Here is an 18,879-nt window from a genome sequence, read left to right as displayed (position 1 = left end):
GCCACAAAGATTCTAGTGGGCTCTCATTTTGCTTGTATGTTTAGGTTTCTCTGGCTCATAACTTGGGTTTGTGCAGGTCAATTTTTATCATTTTTTTAATCTGTTTTATGACATGCTGAGAATAGATCTAAAGTAAATATGGTGACCCAAAAACGGAATTGCTGGGTCCCTTTAAATCCTGATCAAAAGCGACCTTATTTTCTTTTTGTTGTGGCATATTTTCTAGCTTCTCATTTTCCAAAACACTTCTAAAGCATTTTCAATCAAATTACTTCATGTTTTACGTGTACCAACCTCACTTTACCTCTTCGCTAGGCAATATGCAGGGTGTTTCAGCAAACACTTTCAAACATTTTTTCAAATTGTCTGTGGCAGATAGCAAAATTATAGTCCACGAGCTGGTTTACTTGAAGAGGCAGACAGTACTTACAAAAAGAAATTGAAATGTATGATCAACTAATTAACAAAAGTCAGCAATGAAGTTTTCAACTAATTACCATGTGGCACGTATTTGCAATTTACAAATTGTAGCCTGAGAGTTCACAAGATAGATCCAATTGGAACAAATTCTCAGAATTCCAGTTTCCAGATATTGATTTTCAAACTTTGCAAAGAAATACATTGGCATTCTAGTTACTTTTGTGCTTCTACGCATAAGACAGCATTTTGTCTAAAAGATAAGTGTAATGACAGTGCATATTTACAGCAAGTTTGAAGGCACATATTTCGTAAATGATGTCATCCACACAATTCTTTTCAAGTTGATGTGCCTTACAGTCTCACCCGCTAGAATTTGTAAATTGCAGTATGTGCTATAAGGTAAATTAGTTAAAATGTAATTAGGGATTTTTGGTTAATTAGCCGATTATGCACTTCAATTTTTTGTGCAAGTAATGTTCACCCCTTCGAGTAGACCAGCTCATGGACTAGAATTGTGCTATGTGCCACAGGCGACTTTTAAAAATTTTTGAATGAATTTTGAAACTTTGAACAATGCTAAATGCCAACTTGTGTCATTCACCCGTAAACGCTTTCCTGTGAGATCAGTGTACAAATTGGACGGACTACTTCTTGAAAAGGTCGAACACTACAAATACCTCGGGGTCTATTTTTCAGAAAATTTAACATGGAACAGACATATTGAATACTTAACCTTAAAATCATCTCGTATACTAAACCTTGTTAGACGTAATTTTTATAACGCCCCCCAGAAAGTAAAAGAACAGCTTTACATAACAAATGTTCGTCCGGTACTCGAATACGCTTGCCAGGTATGGGACCCTCAAAGCTCTAAACTTATAGAAAAGCTCGAACGCGTCCAAAACCGCGCTGCAAGATTTGTTTCTGGTAATTATAATTTCCGTAGCAGTATTACATTGCTTAAAGAGGACCTTGGTTGGAAATCACTAGCACACCGCCGATTAACTGCAAAATTAGAACTTTTTTTCCGAATCTACTTTGATCTCACAGGAATAAACAAGAACTTGTACATTTTCCCTCCCCACTTCATCTCTAAACGATGTGATCACGAGCTGAAAGTCCTTGAAATGCGCTGTCATACTGATGTCTACCGTAATTCATTTTTCCCGCATGTTTCCGCACACTGGAATAGGCTTCCCAGGAGCATTGGTGAATGTAAAACGTGTTCAGAGTTTCTGTCTTTATTGTCACGCAGTCTGTCGTAGTATATTATCCCGTTTTCTTTATATCATTTGGCTGGCATTGCACTTCATGCGATAGTGTACCCTTTCCATTTCTGTCTTGCAAATTTGCACCGCATTTCACAAGACCGTTTTGCCGTCGAGATGACTCATCTATATTACGTATTTTGTTACTCTTACCACCTGTGCTCTGCTGTATCAAGTTTTTGCCACATGTTCACTTTTCTTCAATTTGTCCCCCCCTGCAATAATGCCCTTGTGGCGCTGCAGGTACTTGTATAAATAAATAAAAAAATAAAAATGTGTTCGCTGAAACACCCTGTACATGTGCTTTATTTTGCATTGCTTCAAAATCAATTATTCTGCAAGCGAGATTTCAAAAATATGATCCTTGAGCACTGACAAAGTGCTGCCATTTATGCAATATAGCACAAGGATAGAATAAACGCGGCCTTCAAACGTTGAAAAAATGCTGCCATCTATTCAGTAAAACACAAAGAGCGCAATAAATCCTGCTTTCAAGCACTGTGTAGTTGCGTATGCAGTAAAAAAAAAAGTAGGTGGATGTGTTCCGTTCATCCGAGTCGCTTTGAAAATATTGCCGCGGACAAGCTGAGCTCGTATGAAGCAATGTTTACCAGTAACACGTTGACAACCTAGGCTCGTCCAATGCAATTAAGGGGTTAATGTGCAATCAGAGGTTAGAAAATATATGTCAGTCTTGAAAAGTACAGAAATTTGCGATTTCAGCTTGTGATCTGTTCCAAGGCAGGCATTTCTGGTTCAGTACATGCTGTGATGGAAGACATGAAATGTCAATTTGAATGAGCACCTTTTAATTTTTTTGTAGCTTGGACGCTGTCTATAAATGATGCAGTAATCCCATAAATATTGTGCTGTTGCTAGTGCCTTGGTCACCTGACTTGACAGTAAACAAATATTGCCAAAAGTGAACGCATCATAAAGAATAAGTTCACTCAGCGAATGATACGGCTGGCCCGCAACAGCTAGGTATCAGGCACCTGCCATATTGTCAGTTGTTGGAAGAAAAGAAAAGCCATTGCATTGGTTCCGATGATGAATTGTTGCTGTGCTCTTTGCATGATGGTGATTTCTTATTCCGCCCTCTTTGAGACGGCACTGCGGCAGATTCTCACCTAGCCTGGTTGAGCTAACATGTTTTATTACATCTATTGAAATTTAGTTTTTGCCTCTACTTTATCTTATCCCTCTTCATTAAAGCATTTATCTCTTTATTGAAAATTTATCTATATTGTTAAGTTACCTGTGCCTGTGATGATACTGGTTCCATCTCTTCCCCCCTCTTTTTTTTCTTTTTTTTCCCCATCCAATATTCTGAATGTCTCTTGCTTATCTGGACAGCTGACCAGTTGATAGTTGATTCTCCCATCAGATTTGCACCCCAGTGCATCTGAGTGGTGGACACTGTCTACAAGCCTCATTGGGTGAATAGCTTGGCATTCCATTACAACATGCCAAGTTATCTCCAAACTTTTCCTGTGTGAGATACATCCTTGGTCTTGTAAATATTTGTTCTGGTATGTTATTATCCTCAGACAGCAAGTTTTAGTCTCAAACAGTACTGCCCTTTCTCTCATCAAAAAAATTTTCTCTCCTAATGTTTCGTTGTATTTTTTAATCATCGTGGACTTTCCTATTTCCATCCTTTGCACCCAATTTACTGTCTCTGTTTCACCCACTTTCTTTTATGACTCCTTGTTGCAAGGCTGCAGATAAGCTAGGGTGCCTTGATGTCAGCGCCACCTCACGCTGTTCAGGGTGGTGACTGCCTTTGACAAGGCCCATGCCGCATTACCACCATATTGTGTCACAGCTATTGAAGCAGTCATACATGCCTGTGCATTAGTCAGTCCAGAGCTGTCGTGTTGGCTGGTGTTGATATTTTTCATGGTGCCACGAACATATTTGCTAAGTTGAGCTTAAGAGAATAAGACGTCGAGGACAATAGCCTTTTTCTTAAACAGAGAGAGACAGTGCTGGAAAACTAAAAGTGCATGTACTTTTACAGTAAACCAATGGAACAGACTGGCTGAAAAACAAGTGCACTGCGTAAATGAAGATGTATTTGATTTGACGCTGTTCCCCCTCTGCTGTAATGCCTTAGGGCACTACAGTGCAATCTTTGAATAAAGAAAGAAAGAACAATGTCATCTACTTATACCTGACCCATCAACATACCTTTTTACCGCACCCTTCTTATACATGGGCCAATAGCCACGCACCACATTTTGCGAGAAACTAATGGACCTCTGATACTGGTCCACATCGCATGAGCACATTTCCCAATCACAACATAGCTTGTCATAGGACCTCATTGTTGTTCAAAACTATTTTTTTCTTGCACTACAGTCCCTTTAACTTCATAGTTCAGCAATTGAACTACTCAAGTAGGCTTCTACATTTCTTTCCTCAATCTGCAGAATCCCTGGTGGTGCCATCGTGGCTTCAGTGACGCAGGGCAGCCGGAGCACCGGCATCAACGAATCCCTTGAGTGCAGCGTATGCGGCCATCGTTTCGAGCTCGTGGGTGACGAGGTCCATGCGTGCCCTGTTTGCAAACAGACATTCGCCCAGGAACGCTCACTCACTACCCAACAGCTCACGCGCTCTGTCGAGAAACTGTTCCCCTGTTCTACGTGTGGGCAGCTGTTCATGCAGAGTCACCTTGCTATGCACGAGCACTCCCACCAGCACAAGAAGTCTTTCCAGTGCTGCCACTGCTCAGCTATATTAGCAAGCAAGAAGTCACTCAGAATTCACATACGAACGCACACCGGTGAAAGACCGTACAGGTGTGACATTTGTAGCAAGCAGTTCAAAGAAAGCAGGGCACTAGTTAAGCACCACCGCACTCACATGGATGAGAAGAAGTACAGATGTGAGGAGTGCCCGTCCATGTTTCACCACAAGAAGTCACTGGACAACCACAAGGAGCTGCACGCAAGTGGAGTAGACCTCTACCACTGCCACGAGTGTGGCAAGACATTTATTCGAGAGAGGAACCTGAAGCTGCATTTGCGGTGGCACACAACAGAGAAGCCCTACGCGTGCCACCTGTGTCCGGCTAAGTTCACGTTGAAGTCCCATGTGGAGAATCACATGCTTGTGCACACAGGCGAAAAACCATACAAGTGCCCCGTGTGTGAAAAGCCGTTCGCCCGGTCCGACGCATGTGCAAAGCACATGTGTCGTATGCACAATGAGGCAAAGCTTGATGTGACAGGCATTAACTACAGGTCGGCGCTTTCACCTCCGAACAGCAATTCCAGCACACCATGTATTGAAAGAGGTGACAGAGACTTCATGATGATGGACAATTTGATTACAAGCGACGTAAGCAGCGATTCCAGCTCACCACATATTCACAGAACTAACAGAGACTTCACAATGACAGATGATTTGATTACGGGCAACGTAAGCAGCAATTCCGGCTCACCACTTGTTGAAAGAACTGGTGGGGGCTTAATGATGATGGACAGTTTGATTACAGGCAATGTAAACAGTGATTTCAGTACACCATTTGTTGACAGAACTGACACAGATATCACGATGGCAGATGATTCAATTACGGGCGATGTGCAGTTGTAATCAGGTGCTCTGCATGCTTTGCTTTATTAAACAGGATTAGTACAGTTGACTTGTGTCTAATAGCTAAAAGGAAGCTTTAGCTTGGCGACTTGTAACTGTACAAGCAAATGGAAGAATTGTTTTTCTAGGCAACCATTGAACCAGATTTGATGAGTCTTGTTGCATTTAAAAAAGAACGTTACTATGTAGTGCTTGTTGGAAGCCAAATTTTCATTTAGGGTGGCAATCCTTTAAGAACTATTCAAAATCGAAAAATTTCAGGAAATGAAACCATCACGTTTTTAACCCTAATTCAGCAATGAAAAATGATAGCACACTTATGTTAGCTGCACCTCGTAATACATCTAAAGCAGACAAAAATGGTGTATTATACATTGCTATGAAGCATAGACTTATTATGTGAGTGCATTTGAAAAACAGGTATGAAACTCTATTATGTATTGTTTGTCTAAAGTTGTCAGCAAAACAAGGCGACTGATGCTCTATGTTGCAGCTGAAATTAATTGCTTCTGCCTTGACACATGTTTTATCAACGCCATCACCTGCAAAGAGAGATTGTGTGCAAACACACAAACAGCCCGCAACATGTGGAAAAATATGCGCGACATGCAATCCGGGATGGTCGACTGCATTCCTTAAACCAAGGCTTCTTGCAGCCGCTCATCGTAGATGGTGCCGCTGGTACATCCCAAAGCAGCAGCGCACGAGGCAGTTATAAAACATGCGAAAGATGCGAAGAAAGATATTCGCTATAAAAGAAAAATGTGTGAATACCATCAGTGATTATTGTAAATGTAAGCAAATGGGTGGTATCCAAAACCAGATGTCTATGATGTGTGTCTGGCTCCCGAAATCTCTTCTGCCATATTCAACCAGCAAAAGCATAGCCATTAAGATCCATGAAGAAGGTGCCAACCTTTGGGGTGTGGATCATGGAGGTTATGTACTTACTGGAGTGGAGGTAGCTCTCCACAAATGAAGCCGGTTGCCGCCGTCTTGCTAGAGGCAAAAAGCCAGAGTCGACATAGCTGCCGTAGCACAGTGTGGAGGGCGTTCGTAGTGTTTGTTGACTGTACGCAGTCGGGGCAGTGTTTAACTGATTGTGGCATGCTCTCCGAGGGCATTACAACATCTTAGTTTGTCATATGGATGCACCAATCATGTAAATTAGACGCCCCTGGTATAAAATTCCAGCTGTAACGTAAGCTCTTGTTTGCTTATGACCGGATGTTATGCGTATACATTTGCTTCAATTGGTAGCAGTTAGGAAGATGTTTGTACGCACAGTAAAGAAATTTATGCGTCAAGCAGTCACTGGCACGTCACTGCGTGTGGTACTATGTAGCGCAGCTGGCTTGGGTTGTGACGACCTTCTCTGTTGTGGCTTGCACGTATCGTGCAGTGCCTGTGAGTGGGGTGCACAAGAAAAATGAGTGCTTCATTTATGACAAAAAGGAACAGTTGCAAGTGTAGCACTCATCCAGCCAGAACTATCAATAAATAAAGTGAATTGAAATTGAAATCATGTCCAGTTCTTACCTCGTGAATGTGTCTGCATGTCTCAAAAGCTTCCTGTTTATTCACAAATGCGTACCAACTTGCCCAGCAAAACATGTTGTATTATGGCTTGAACACAAGAGTGGTTGTGCTTGACTGCAATTACAAGGTTGTAGAGTGCTGTATAATGTTTTTGATACACCACATCACTGAGGAATGTATTTGAGTGCATTGTGAAGAGCGGTAATACTGCTCTCAAGACTTGCATCATTTAAAAATCCATTGACACAGAACATAAGTTCCAAACTAAGGTTCACTAGAAGCTCAGTTAACATTACCAATATACATTTTGAAAAGTTCCAAGTACCTGTTACTGAAAAGTGTTTTCTGCTGTTTATACGTTTGTGTAGCATTGGTGACTGATATGTTTATGTATGTTGCCTGAATACTTCCAACTGGGCCAGTGCAATGCATATGTTACATAAATGTGTTCTCGACGCGATGCACAAGTGGCATCAATTTCTTCAGGTACATATAGTTTATAAGAGAACTTCCACAGTGAAGTTTGATGATGTAACCTCTGAATTCAGCATACAGAGATCAAGTGTTTCAGGATGCTAAATGCAAGATTTGTAGTGCCCTTCTTGAGAAATACGGCTTGGCAGTTTGTACCACAAGTAAAGCTCTCTTCTTAGAGTGCAGCAAATGAAACGTCTCCTACGGCGTGAGGGCCCTTTTGGAACTATCAGGAGCAGATCAAAAAATATAAAGTGCAGTTACTCCACATGTACACAGCCATAGAATAGCACTCACGAGAGATGCAACACATCAATAAATGAAGACTGTGGTCGCACCGCAAAGTCTGAAGTTGCTGATGAAAAGTGTATCAGGTCTTTACAAAAGGTGGCTGAAAATATTTCTCACTAATCGGCGGTTAATCAATGTTGAATGATATGCAGTTATATCGCATGAGAGACCGTTTGTAATTCAACACAGCAAAGGAGTGCGATTGGTGAATGGCATGTTCCACCAGTTACATTTCTCGAAGCCTGTGGCAAAAACGGGATGCAGAATTTCTTTTTTTTTTTGACGACACATAATTGTGAGCTGATATACATTTTGAAGATTTTTATCATGAAACTACAAAGGCAACCGAATCGCAGTGCAGTTATTGTGTGGCTGCCTATGCTGGGGACATGCCACATGCGGTAAGTTCTTTGCCTCTAGCAGTATGACTGCTGCGGCTTCACTCGCTCCCATAGCTGGCTGCAGGGCATGTAGAAAAGAAAAAGTTAGGAGATAGCATCACGTCACACAGCCAGCCTTGGCAAGCGAACGCTCCATGAAGCCCATACATTTGTTCAGTGGCGGCCCAACATGTGACCTCTTGCGTTGAGATCACGAAGCAAGAATCGAGATTTGCTGAGACGTTTGGTTCCCAGTAGCTATGCCAGTAGTTCTTATTTGGTTCATGCTTGTTCAGCTGCCCTGCCGTGGCTCTGCCTGCAGCGTGGGAACACTTAAACCAACCGTGCACTTTGACGTGCGATCACGTGTTGGGCTGACAGGTTTGGCTTCAATTGCATTGCGCGATGCTCCCTCCGAGCTTTTTCCTTCCTCCATGCTGAAGCTGCAGGGACTGTTGTACAGGGACTGCCACTCGGAAGTTTTATGTAACCTCCTTGGCATGGATTTGGACTCCACAAGTTTCAGCGCAATTAGCAGAAGCTGATCTCTCAGGCTGCGCTTTTGATGTGCATATACACAGGAAGTAATTGAAAATTGAAACAATACGTCATAGAAGTTGGGTATTCACATAGGTGATTTCCAAAGTCCGACATCTATGACGTGTTTTCGGCTTCTGCAGTTGCTTCCGCCGCATTCAACTAGTAAATCATACACCTTAAATCAGCATCTTGAATCCAAGTGGCATCCCCCTACGAGCGTGGATTTGGACATCGCACATTAATGTTATCGGTTTAGTAATGTCACCATATTGTCACTGGAGTTACTGTACAAATACTTGTTCTTGCGTAATATTTTGAATATTTTAGCCTTACAAAAATTAGTCGTATAAACATAGAGGCATGTATGCGGTTGCCACTTTTTTCACCCAGCTTTTCTTCTAGAGTAACCCTATGCCACCGTGTTTGTCTCTCTACTTCACTATAGTTGTCACCAAGGAAAGCTCCTTACTTTTTGAAGTGAGGTACACCAAGCAAGAAGCATGTGCTTGCTGCAGTAAAGCTAGGGAAACTATGGAACATGTTTTATTAGAATGTGAAGATATCTACCCAGCTGTGCATTTAGGCTCCTCAAGCCTTCTTGAAGCCCTTGTGTTCAGAGGAAAAGTAAGCGTGTCAGCAATAGATTAATAAAAGGCGATTGGAGGTTTGGTGGCAGAAAAGTAGGGAGAACACAAACAACGGAGGCATACAAAAACAGAGTTCCAGTACTGGTTCCGAAAGTTTGGTGCTAGAAACTTTTTGTATGTAAAATGCAAAAATTTTCACGCAAAATCTTTCCTTTTTGTGCTGGTCTAACAGCTCTAAAAATATAAGAATTGCATTTATAGATATCGAAGCTCTTTGAAGCACTGTCAATAACCAAGTACGAAGTGGCGTCTTCCAAGGCGTCTATGAGTGAGCACGTGCTATCACACGTGCTCACTGGGCAAACAATTTCAATTGTTTTGAGAGCGCTTTAGTTTGTAAATGCAGAAAGTTTTGCACAGCATGTTTAAATTTCGCGCGCTAGGTGCGCCGGTCGATCGCAGCGTCCTCCTGGTGGCGTCATTGCAGAAGCGTTCCCCGGTTCTGCCATTGTTTTTCTGTACGGACGACGCACTGCACCATTCCAGTACACCATGGCGTCGGTGCGATTTGCCGAATTCGCCATAAATGAGCGAATTCAGCTAATAGTACGGGGCGCCCTAGGGCGACGATGATTGGTCTTTATTCTATGACGACGCAGTGTGGCGCCCTGGTGCACACCAGTGGGATTTGGCGAATTCGCCATTAAAAAAAGATTGTGCATTTGCTGGCTTAATGCAGCGAAAGCGATTGCAGAGCCGAAAATAAGTCATAGACTTCGTGTTTCTTGTGTGGATTTTAAACAACTTGTGCTATCCAAAACAAGCCAAGTTGCGGCCAATTCAGCCAAGTTATGGCGTCACCGTGTTGGCGGTTCGGTGCGAAGTGAAGTTCTCATTTCTTGTGACGCGTTGGGGATCTGGCAACGTGTAATCGTAGTTTTATTGGCTTTAGAAAATATCGTCACAACTATTCTTCCTCCATTATGTAAAGGCAGTAACGTGTTTTCAAATCCATGGACCGTACCAACGTTGGAAATGGGCAACAAGTTTCGGATGAGTTTGCTGTTGGACTAGTTGGTATAAGTATGTGGGACGAAACGCCATAACTAATCGGACAAGGAATGGTGGCTAGAAGGTTTAGAGATACAGAGTGATTGTAAAGAGGAACAGGCGTTATTTGCGCGAACGCCCATTGTTACGAGAGAGAGCGAGCGCTTCCGTTTCATGACAGGGCCTCGGCAGCCGTGGTGGCGCTGCTGGTCGCAGTTCGATTCCCCTCTGGAAAGTGCGCGGCTGTGTATACCCCCTCCACAGATACGATTTCTCCGCGCTATGCCGTGTTTCCCCGTTTTCTTCGTGTGGCCCTTGTATCCATTCTAGCGAGACCAATTAATCGGTATGCAGCATTGCATACCGAGCTTTCGACGTTAAAAATGGCGAAGAGAGCCGCACAGACTCACTGCTTCGTTCCCGGCTGTACATCTGGATATGTGTCATCGAAGAATTGCGGCCGACGCGTTTCTTTGTTTTCCGTGCCTAAGGAGCCAGAACGCTTTAAATCCTGGCAGCGTGCAGTTCCATGTGCCGGTCAAGTTCTCAACGCAAGGTCAAGACTCTGCGAGCTGCATTTTGATGAACAATTCATTGTGCGATACTTTACACATATGGTCAACGGTGAAACTGTGTTGATTCCTCGTGACCGGCCTGTGCTAACGAGTGATGCAGTTCCGACAGTTTTCCCCGACCTCCTTCAGTATTTATCCAAGAAGGCGCATTGGAAAAGGAAGTCCAGAACATCAACTCGTGGCCTGCCTGTGAAATATCTGAACTGGGAAGAAAGTGATGCCCCATCTACTGAAGAGGTTGACGATGCCTTAGAAGAAAGAAGCATGTCGCCAGGAGCTTCCAATTCGGACTCCTCCGTGCAACCTGATGTGAGTAACTGCCAGCTACCTGCCATGCATAATGGCTTCGACATTCTACTGTTAAGCCCAAGGGTGCGGGGTCAAATCTCGGCCATGGTGGCCGCATTTCGATGGGAGAAAAATGCAAAAGCGCCCGTGTGCAGTGCAGTGGGCGCACATTATAGAACCCCAGCTGGTCAAAATTAATTTGGAGTCCTCCACTACAATGTGCCTCATAATCATGTAGTGGTTTTGGAATATAAAACCCCAGTGCTTTAACTTCCAATTGCCAAACATTTACTGGGTGCGACGACAGATTGTCAAGGAGTACAATGTCACAGCCTTCACGGTATGTGCATTGCATTGTGAGAACTTTGAAAAATTTCATTATTTAGTATGTTATTCCAATATTCATGTTAGGCAAAAGCATGTCTCCCAACAATTATATACCAATCTGACTTCAATTTGCTGTAAATTGCTGGAACATATTATTTATGCACACATAATGTCCTGCCTAAATGAAAACAATCTGCTGCTTGATCAACTACACAGTTATTTGTTGAGCTTGTAACCGACCCTCATAACTCCTTGCATGCTTTGAACTACGTTGATGCTATATTTGTAAAATTCTTGAAAGCTTTTTATTGGGTGCTCCACAAATGTTTGAATAGGAAGGTTCATAAGCTGCAACTTGATAATACTATGTTTTGGAATGAATTCTTGCGTAGCCACTGTCAACATAAGAGAGCACATACATACCTAGCTGCCCTGTGGTAGCAACGGGCATGCCACAGAGGTTGGTGTTAGGGCAGTATTCTTAATTTGCCTTAACGACGTAGCTGACATTACTTCTAGCGTACAACTTTTTGCAGATGACTGTGTGATATACAGACAAATAACACCCGCTTGACGTAGTGCCTCCTGCAGGCTGATGTAATCGTTTTACAGTGGTGCATGTCGTGGCAAATGGAGATCAACAGTGATAAAACAAAGCTGATGATGTTTTCTACGTTCAGTAATACTCCTGTCAATACCTATTTAATAAACAACAGCATAAGTCATTAGAGTATCTGGGTGTGCACTTTTCTGATCAAATATGGAATATTCGTATAGAGTGTATTGCAAATGAGGCTATTAAAAAACTAGGTATTGTAAAGCAACATTTGTCAGCTGCCAATTTCAAGATGAAGCTTCATGCCTGCACAACACTAATTAGGTTGGCATTAGAATATGCTTTGATAATAAGGCATGCAAAAATACGTCCAGAACAGGGCACCCAGGCTCAGTTGATCTACATATTCATCTTATCAAAGCGTACCAGTGTTGAAACGAAGACTTAATCACAATAATTTTGACAAACAACCTATGTTATCTTGTTTGTCATTCTTTTGCTCGATGTATTACAGCAATACAGTTTTTGCAACTAGAAATATTCTTATGGCACACCACATCTCTTCATGCTGAGACCCTCTGAAAGCAGAACCCATTTTTGCAAGAACATTGAAATTCCACAACTCAGCATTTGTGTTGTTAGTAAAGAGTGGAATGATTTGCCGGAAAAAATAGCTACCCTTACTGATGTATCATTCTTTAAGACAGAATTGCTGATATATCTGGATTGAGTCGACATTCAGCAACTTTAGTCTCGTTTGTATGTATGAAATTGATATTTCATATGGTGTACCTCTTTATTTTGATTGTGAGATGACATTTTTAGTACTGTCTTGCTCTGTTATGTAAATGCTCTATTCCTATTGTATCATGATATTTTATTAGTTTCCTTCCTTGTAACGGTGTTATACCTTATGATCGTATAATAATCTCCCCCTATGGAAAGCCCTCTGGGCCCTTAGGGTATTGAAATAAATAAATAAAAAAATGAAAAAAAAAAAAACAGTCTGCAGAGATGGATTCTGACATCTTCGAGTAAGCAATTAAAGCTGTGCGTATGAAGCAGCAGCAGATCAGGGCATGCCTGGCAGCATCGAAATGCAAAAGCATGAAGGGAATGCAATATGAGGCCAATTCGGTGCTGGAATTTGCAGTTATATGTAAGCAGCAATACTAGGAAAAAACTAAATCATGGTTCTGTGCTCTCATACATCCCTTCGTTGCTGCCTGAAGAGGTACAGAAGTGGGTTTGATTTGAATAGTAACCACTTTGCTATTGTAAAAAGAGAAAACGAAGGTTATGGACCACTTACAATGCCATGGTGGACTTCTCATTGATGAAATGAAGCTCTCTGAAAATCTGTCTTGCATCAAATGGTAAGATTGAGGGCTTCGTTGATTTTGGGAAGTTCACGCCTGAAGGCGAGCGCTTCCTCAATTGTGACCATGGCCTTGTGGTCATGTTTCAACCTCTGATTGGCAACTGACACCTAATTGCTGGCCTGTTTGGTTCACACACAGCAATATGTAAGCAGAAATACTCAGCAAGATAATTCTTGAGGCTGTGATGTTTGAGAATGCTGGACTCCATGTAGATTTGATCACTTAATTGTGATGAGACTGGTGCAGGAGAGAGCACCCAACAATGCAGGATGTTTAGCTTATTTTGTGTCCGACTTTCCCTACCTTGTGAAAGGTGCATGAGGAATGCTTTTGTGCGGACAGGCTTCAAGCTACCAGGAGGGCATGCTGCTGTAGCCCATAGCGACTCTGTTCGAAAGTGTGATTGATGACAGGCATGACACCATGCTCAAAGCAATTTTGCATGTGAACCTCTTAATCGTGCTAGCGAATGGCTTTAAAAGCATGAGAGTGAATGTTGGTTTCAGGCTCTTCATTGATGAAGTCCTTAGAGGCTTGTTCTTGTATAAGAAGGAGCAGGACGCAGCTGCCATACGAAGGGTACGAAGCTTGACAGAGGCCATGATATGAAGATGCATTTCAGTTTATCTCATGCCAGGGAATGATCAGCAGCTACTTCAGAAAGCTATTTTTGCCATAGCACAGCTGAGGGCATCTGTGTCACATTGTCAAGTGCTTTGAATTTATTCAATGATGTGGTGACTACACTGAGATATCATTATTTTATGACAAGCCAATTGTTCCAACACCCTCTAGAAATACTTTTTTGGGGATTGTGCGGCAGATGTCCTGCTGCAGTGATCACTCTACCCCAAGCCAGTCTTTAATTTGAGTAAATAACCACACCTTCCTAAACCTTGTGAACCCACCAACGCATGGAAATGTGCCTTAAGGGTTGTTGAGGATCTTGGTGGGAGCTGACAACATAAAAAATGGGACTCAGAAGAGTTTCTGGACATTGGAAATCTCTCTGAAGCACATGATGGTTTAGCAGCTGTGAGCTCATTGACCACATTTCGGTGCTTGTGCAAGCCAGGGATTCAAGGCTTATACTAATACAGGGGTGGGAATCTTGCAACAACAGCACCATTTTGATACTCTCGCAAATTGCTGCACTAAATTGTGCCAAAAGTGGAAATATGAACGAAATTGCCACGCTGAAGCAGAACAGCTTTGGCAGCTTTGCCTCCAGCAAGCATCACTGAAAGATTGCCAACACAATACAGGGTGTTGTGTGGTTGGTTTCGGAGGTTGTGTAAATATAGCTTTCACATTCTGGCCACCAAGGGGCATCAGTGGCCACATCCAATTAGGCCCCCCAAATAAAATTAAAGATATTGACATTCTGTTATCTTGCCACCCTAGTCAGTGGGGTAAGGGCAGGCAAGGACGTTGCACGCGTGTCTGCACCTCTCTGTTGCTGGAGCAGATTCACTTGGTTGTGCTGGCGCCTTGTCCACAGAGACAAGTGCATGAGCGTCCGCGTGCTGCCGTTCATGCCTTGTCTTTTACTCACGTTGGCACCATAACAGTTTCTGTTGATAACAGTGAACAGCCTTGCAGTCACGGTGATCGCGAATCCTAATAATGCAGCGATTGCAGTGCTGTGCAGCGTGATTGATGAGATTAAAAAGAGCAGACTGAGGGTGTGGGCAGCGAAGGAACTTGGAGAGAGAGAGAGGCCAGGAGAGGAGGAATGTTGCTACTTTTAGCTTATTCAGGGGGCTTACAACCAATCACTCAATGCGAACTTCAGATGTCACGGTGATTCTAGCGAATAGCAAAGCTAAGTCAGTCACATAGAGAATCTTGGTTTGAGCTAGTTGAAGGGCTGTTGTATTACCTAGAAATGTCTTTGAGTAAACCACTGTGGTGTTCGTTAACCCTAGCTTGCTTTTTCACATCTTCTGTTTGAAACATCTCTGCAATCAATTCACCAGCACTTAGTGCATGAATAGTATGAAAAATGTCTTACGGCTGCTTTTTGACACTTCTTTAACCTTATGCAGTCACGCACAATGACCCAGCTTGTGGTCTTTCCAGTTGGGAGCCATTTCGCTCATTTAGATGCCATGCAAAAAAATGGCTCATGTAAACGAATGCATGTGGATTGATTTTTTCAAAAATATTTACTTATTTTTGACGCTCTCAACAGTACTTGAGCACTGTGTGGCACTGCTTGAAGCACTTTCCTGAGTGGAGACCAGGGTTTGCACAGCAGGTCTACAGGGTCCTCATAGTCGTTGTTTTCTAAAGTGCTTTTGTCCGCAGACATTTGCTGACCATCTGAAGGTGGAATATATCATCCAAGGCACTAAAATGATCTTATAATTCACTGAACTTATGTGAATTTCGGCCATAAAAAGCACATGCAAAAAGCGCCGCTATCTTGTTGGCACTTCCATGACACCAATCGTACGAAAACTCCTTCAAGCATAAAGGAAGGAAAAAAAAAGAGTGCTTCCCTCCTCTGGCAATATTGAGAAGTGCAATTATTATTTTAAAGGTTCCCATAAGCTGCTGCTACCAACACATATAACAGGGGAACGCAAGCACACAAGCGTCAGGTGCCACTTGACATTTGACTGGAGTAGATATTTTTGTGTGTCGTGTGGGGGCCAAACACATGGCCACAAATAGTTATTGCTGCAGAATGCAAGGTTTAATGACGGTTACCTCACTTAATCCTAATGCTCCAGACTGCTCAAATAATAAGATATATATGCTACAGACTGCTCCAAAATCAGAATTTGTCTGCTCCAGAATGATGTTTTACCTGCTCCAAAAGTTGCTACAAAGTGACATCGGGCATTCCCACCCCTGTATATGGTTGGCTATGTGGCAGCAAAAGGATTGGTCACCTCCAGCAGCAGCATTCCTCACTACGGAAGTTGACAGGGGCGGTCTCTTATAGCCATCAGAACAACTTGGTGCACTTGTAATGGCACTTAACAACGCTTTCATACACTGCTTTAGCTTGAAGCAGGTAAACAGTGGTAGTCTCTGGGAGCTGGCATCATTTCTGCAACTGACCAAGCTGAACCTTGTCAAATATGCTGAGCACAACACACCACTCACAAACAAGATAATGAAGTTCTATGTTCTGGCTAGGCTGCATTTTTATGTGATGACACAGAAGTCTTCCGAAATGAAAGCTGGCAGCGGATGACAATGTTAAAATTGACACGCATATTGTGAGCTGCCATTTAAATTCTCCCGTCCCCCCTTTTTTTTTCTTGATTGAGTGCAATTTTCTTCTGTCTTTGATGCTGCCTTGCATACTGACATGTGGCAAAAAGATATATATGACATAATAAATTAATTTTCTTTCCTTGGCCTTTAATTGGTGTTTTCCATTACTGTAATGAAAAATAAAAGATATATCATTGTGATTATTGTAACTTGCATATGCAGTAAATACCAGGGCCTGTAAATTTTATTAAGATTACTCTGTCAAAAAATACAGACATAATCAAAACAAAGTGGTGATAAACTGAGGTCACATTTTCCATGATTAAGATTTATTAAAAGCTCTACAGAATTTGGTATACATTTGAAGTCTTAATGCTGTAGGCTACGAACAGTGTAGCAATACATAGAAGCCTACATGACAACAAAATATGTAATAGTTTAAGGGACTTCTTTAAGCAATAAGGAATTGATTCACCAACAACTCAGTTTTAAAAAATTCTTTGGTATTACGTGCCAAAACCACAATCTGATGATGAGGCATGCCGTAATGGAGGACTCTGGAATAATTCTGACTACCTGGGGATCTTTAACGTGCCCCCAATGTACTGGACACAGGTGTTTTTGCATTTTCACCCCATTGTAATGTGGCTGACATGGCCAAATTTCATCCTGCAACCTCGTGCTTGGCAGCGCAACACCATAGCTGCTAAATCACCACAGTATGTGACAGTCCTGTTGTCTGTTACATATGAATGCCAAACAGGCTATAGTTTTTGCACTGCTGTTTTATTTCTGTATAAAAGGCACATCATACTAAATGCATGCAGTGTTAGAGCACACTTGTTACTGAGGCTATACTGAACAACTGTAATGCGCTGGCATTGATACCTCCTTGTTATTCTGTATGAATGGCTGCTGACCTATGCATGGAACTGCTCCTGCCATCGATGACTTCCTGTAAACTTTCCTTTCGCTGTTCCTTGCAAGTGTTTTTATGCATCATTTCAGTGGGTGCCATATGTTCACTGTGTTGCCTGTGCTGTGCCTGCTCTTTTCCCACCAACCTTCAAAGGTGACTTCGCCCATCATGTGATCCTGCATGTCCTCCTCCTCCCTCACCTAGAGTCCACGTCCTTGCTCTCTGCTCAAGTTGTGTTGACAGCTTCAATTTTGGACCCATTGAGTGAGCATTACAGTGTGAACGCATCGAGACAAAACATTCAAGCAGCACTGGCCGGATTTTGACGGGGCTGAAATACAGAGATCCCTATACGTAGCCATCCACTACAGCGTTCTGCAAATCCTAGGTGTTGTTACGGGACGTCAGATACCAGCATTGAATCTATGGTGCACTCATAGGCTTGCACTCATGGTATGGTCATGTGGCAAATGCACTATTTTTATCCCTGAGAGCCATTCAGCTGCTACCACGTGGATATATTAGTCGTAGCCACCATGTTCCACAGCTCTCTGTCAGGTGAAAAATTTACACCTCTTGAGGTGCACTATCGCCACTGGACAGTTACAGCTGTCACTCGCTTGTTAATTTCTCTTCTTCGTCAAACTACACCATCTGATTTCCTCTCAGAAACATCAGTGGGGGCTTCCTTGTGCATATTGCTGCTGGAAGAAAAGTATCATGCAGACATCATTTGAGAAAAGACAATATGCTTATATTTGTCGTGTTGCTGTCAGAGTGTACCTAAAAATAAAGTGCATGCTGTTTTGTAGGGCCCTCTAGACATGGATGGCGAAGATGCATGCGAGCCAGCAGCCCTGCATCCAAAGACCATCTCTGTAACCCCACAAAGGTGCAGCACTGCAACTTCAAGAGATGCAGCCATCATAAATAGTGACACAGGGTGAGCTCTTCCAAGCCCACTGAAACTTGATTGAAGGGAATGTCGATGTACCAGGTCTGGGTTATTATTATTATTTTTTTATATCATACAGAGAAAGATCACTGAAAATCCTAATCAGTGAGCTGGATTACTCGAAAAGATGGTCATTACTTGCCAACGAAACTTAAATGCTACCCTATCCGTGCACATTGAAGTGATGCTGGAGCCTATGCATGCTTTGTAGGGCATTTGTTCAGTACTGTAATCTACAGCATTGTACATTAATGATTAAGAGCATTTTCATAGGCTGCATTAAAAAAAAAATAAGAGATCAGACTGCTAGTCAAATGTCTCAAACTTCTGTAACTACAAACTAGAAGGTTTTCTTATGATAAATGGTACATACACTGTCAGAATGCTAAGATAAAAGCAACCCACTGCTGGAAAAAATTAAGTTGCTTTTTATAGCCTCGCATAAACAGCAATACACACTCCGAAGCATGTGTCAGTATTTGAGGTATCAATAA

At 42.4% G+C, this 18,879-nt stretch overlaps 1 protein-coding gene across 1 annotated transcript in view; it reads left to right on the top strand.

Moving 5' to 3' along the window:
* The window catches only part of LOC142559949 (uncharacterized), a 58,978-nt gene that overhangs the window by 21,570 nt on the left and 18,529 nt on the right, over positions 1-18,879 (top strand). Inside the window, exons 9-12 of the mRNA XM_075671651.1 lie at positions 4,124-5,288; positions 8,918-8,997; positions 10,265-11,036; positions 18,243-18,373. Coding sequence (XP_075527766.1) covers positions 4,124-5,288; positions 8,918-8,997; positions 10,265-11,036; positions 18,243-18,373 — 2,148 coding nt within the window. The remainder of the gene's footprint in view (positions 1-4,123; positions 5,289-8,917; positions 8,998-10,264; positions 11,037-18,242; positions 18,374-18,879) is intronic.

Source organism: Dermacentor variabilis, chromosome 10, assembly GCF_050947875.1.
Source record: "Dermacentor variabilis isolate Ectoservices chromosome 10, ASM5094787v1, whole genome shotgun sequence".
NCBI classification, from domain to species: domain Eukaryota; kingdom Metazoa; phylum Arthropoda; class Arachnida; order Ixodida; family Ixodidae; genus Dermacentor; species Dermacentor variabilis.
The sequence above is the reverse complement of the archived record's forward strand: the minus strand, read 5'-3'. Positions and strand labels throughout refer to the sequence as shown.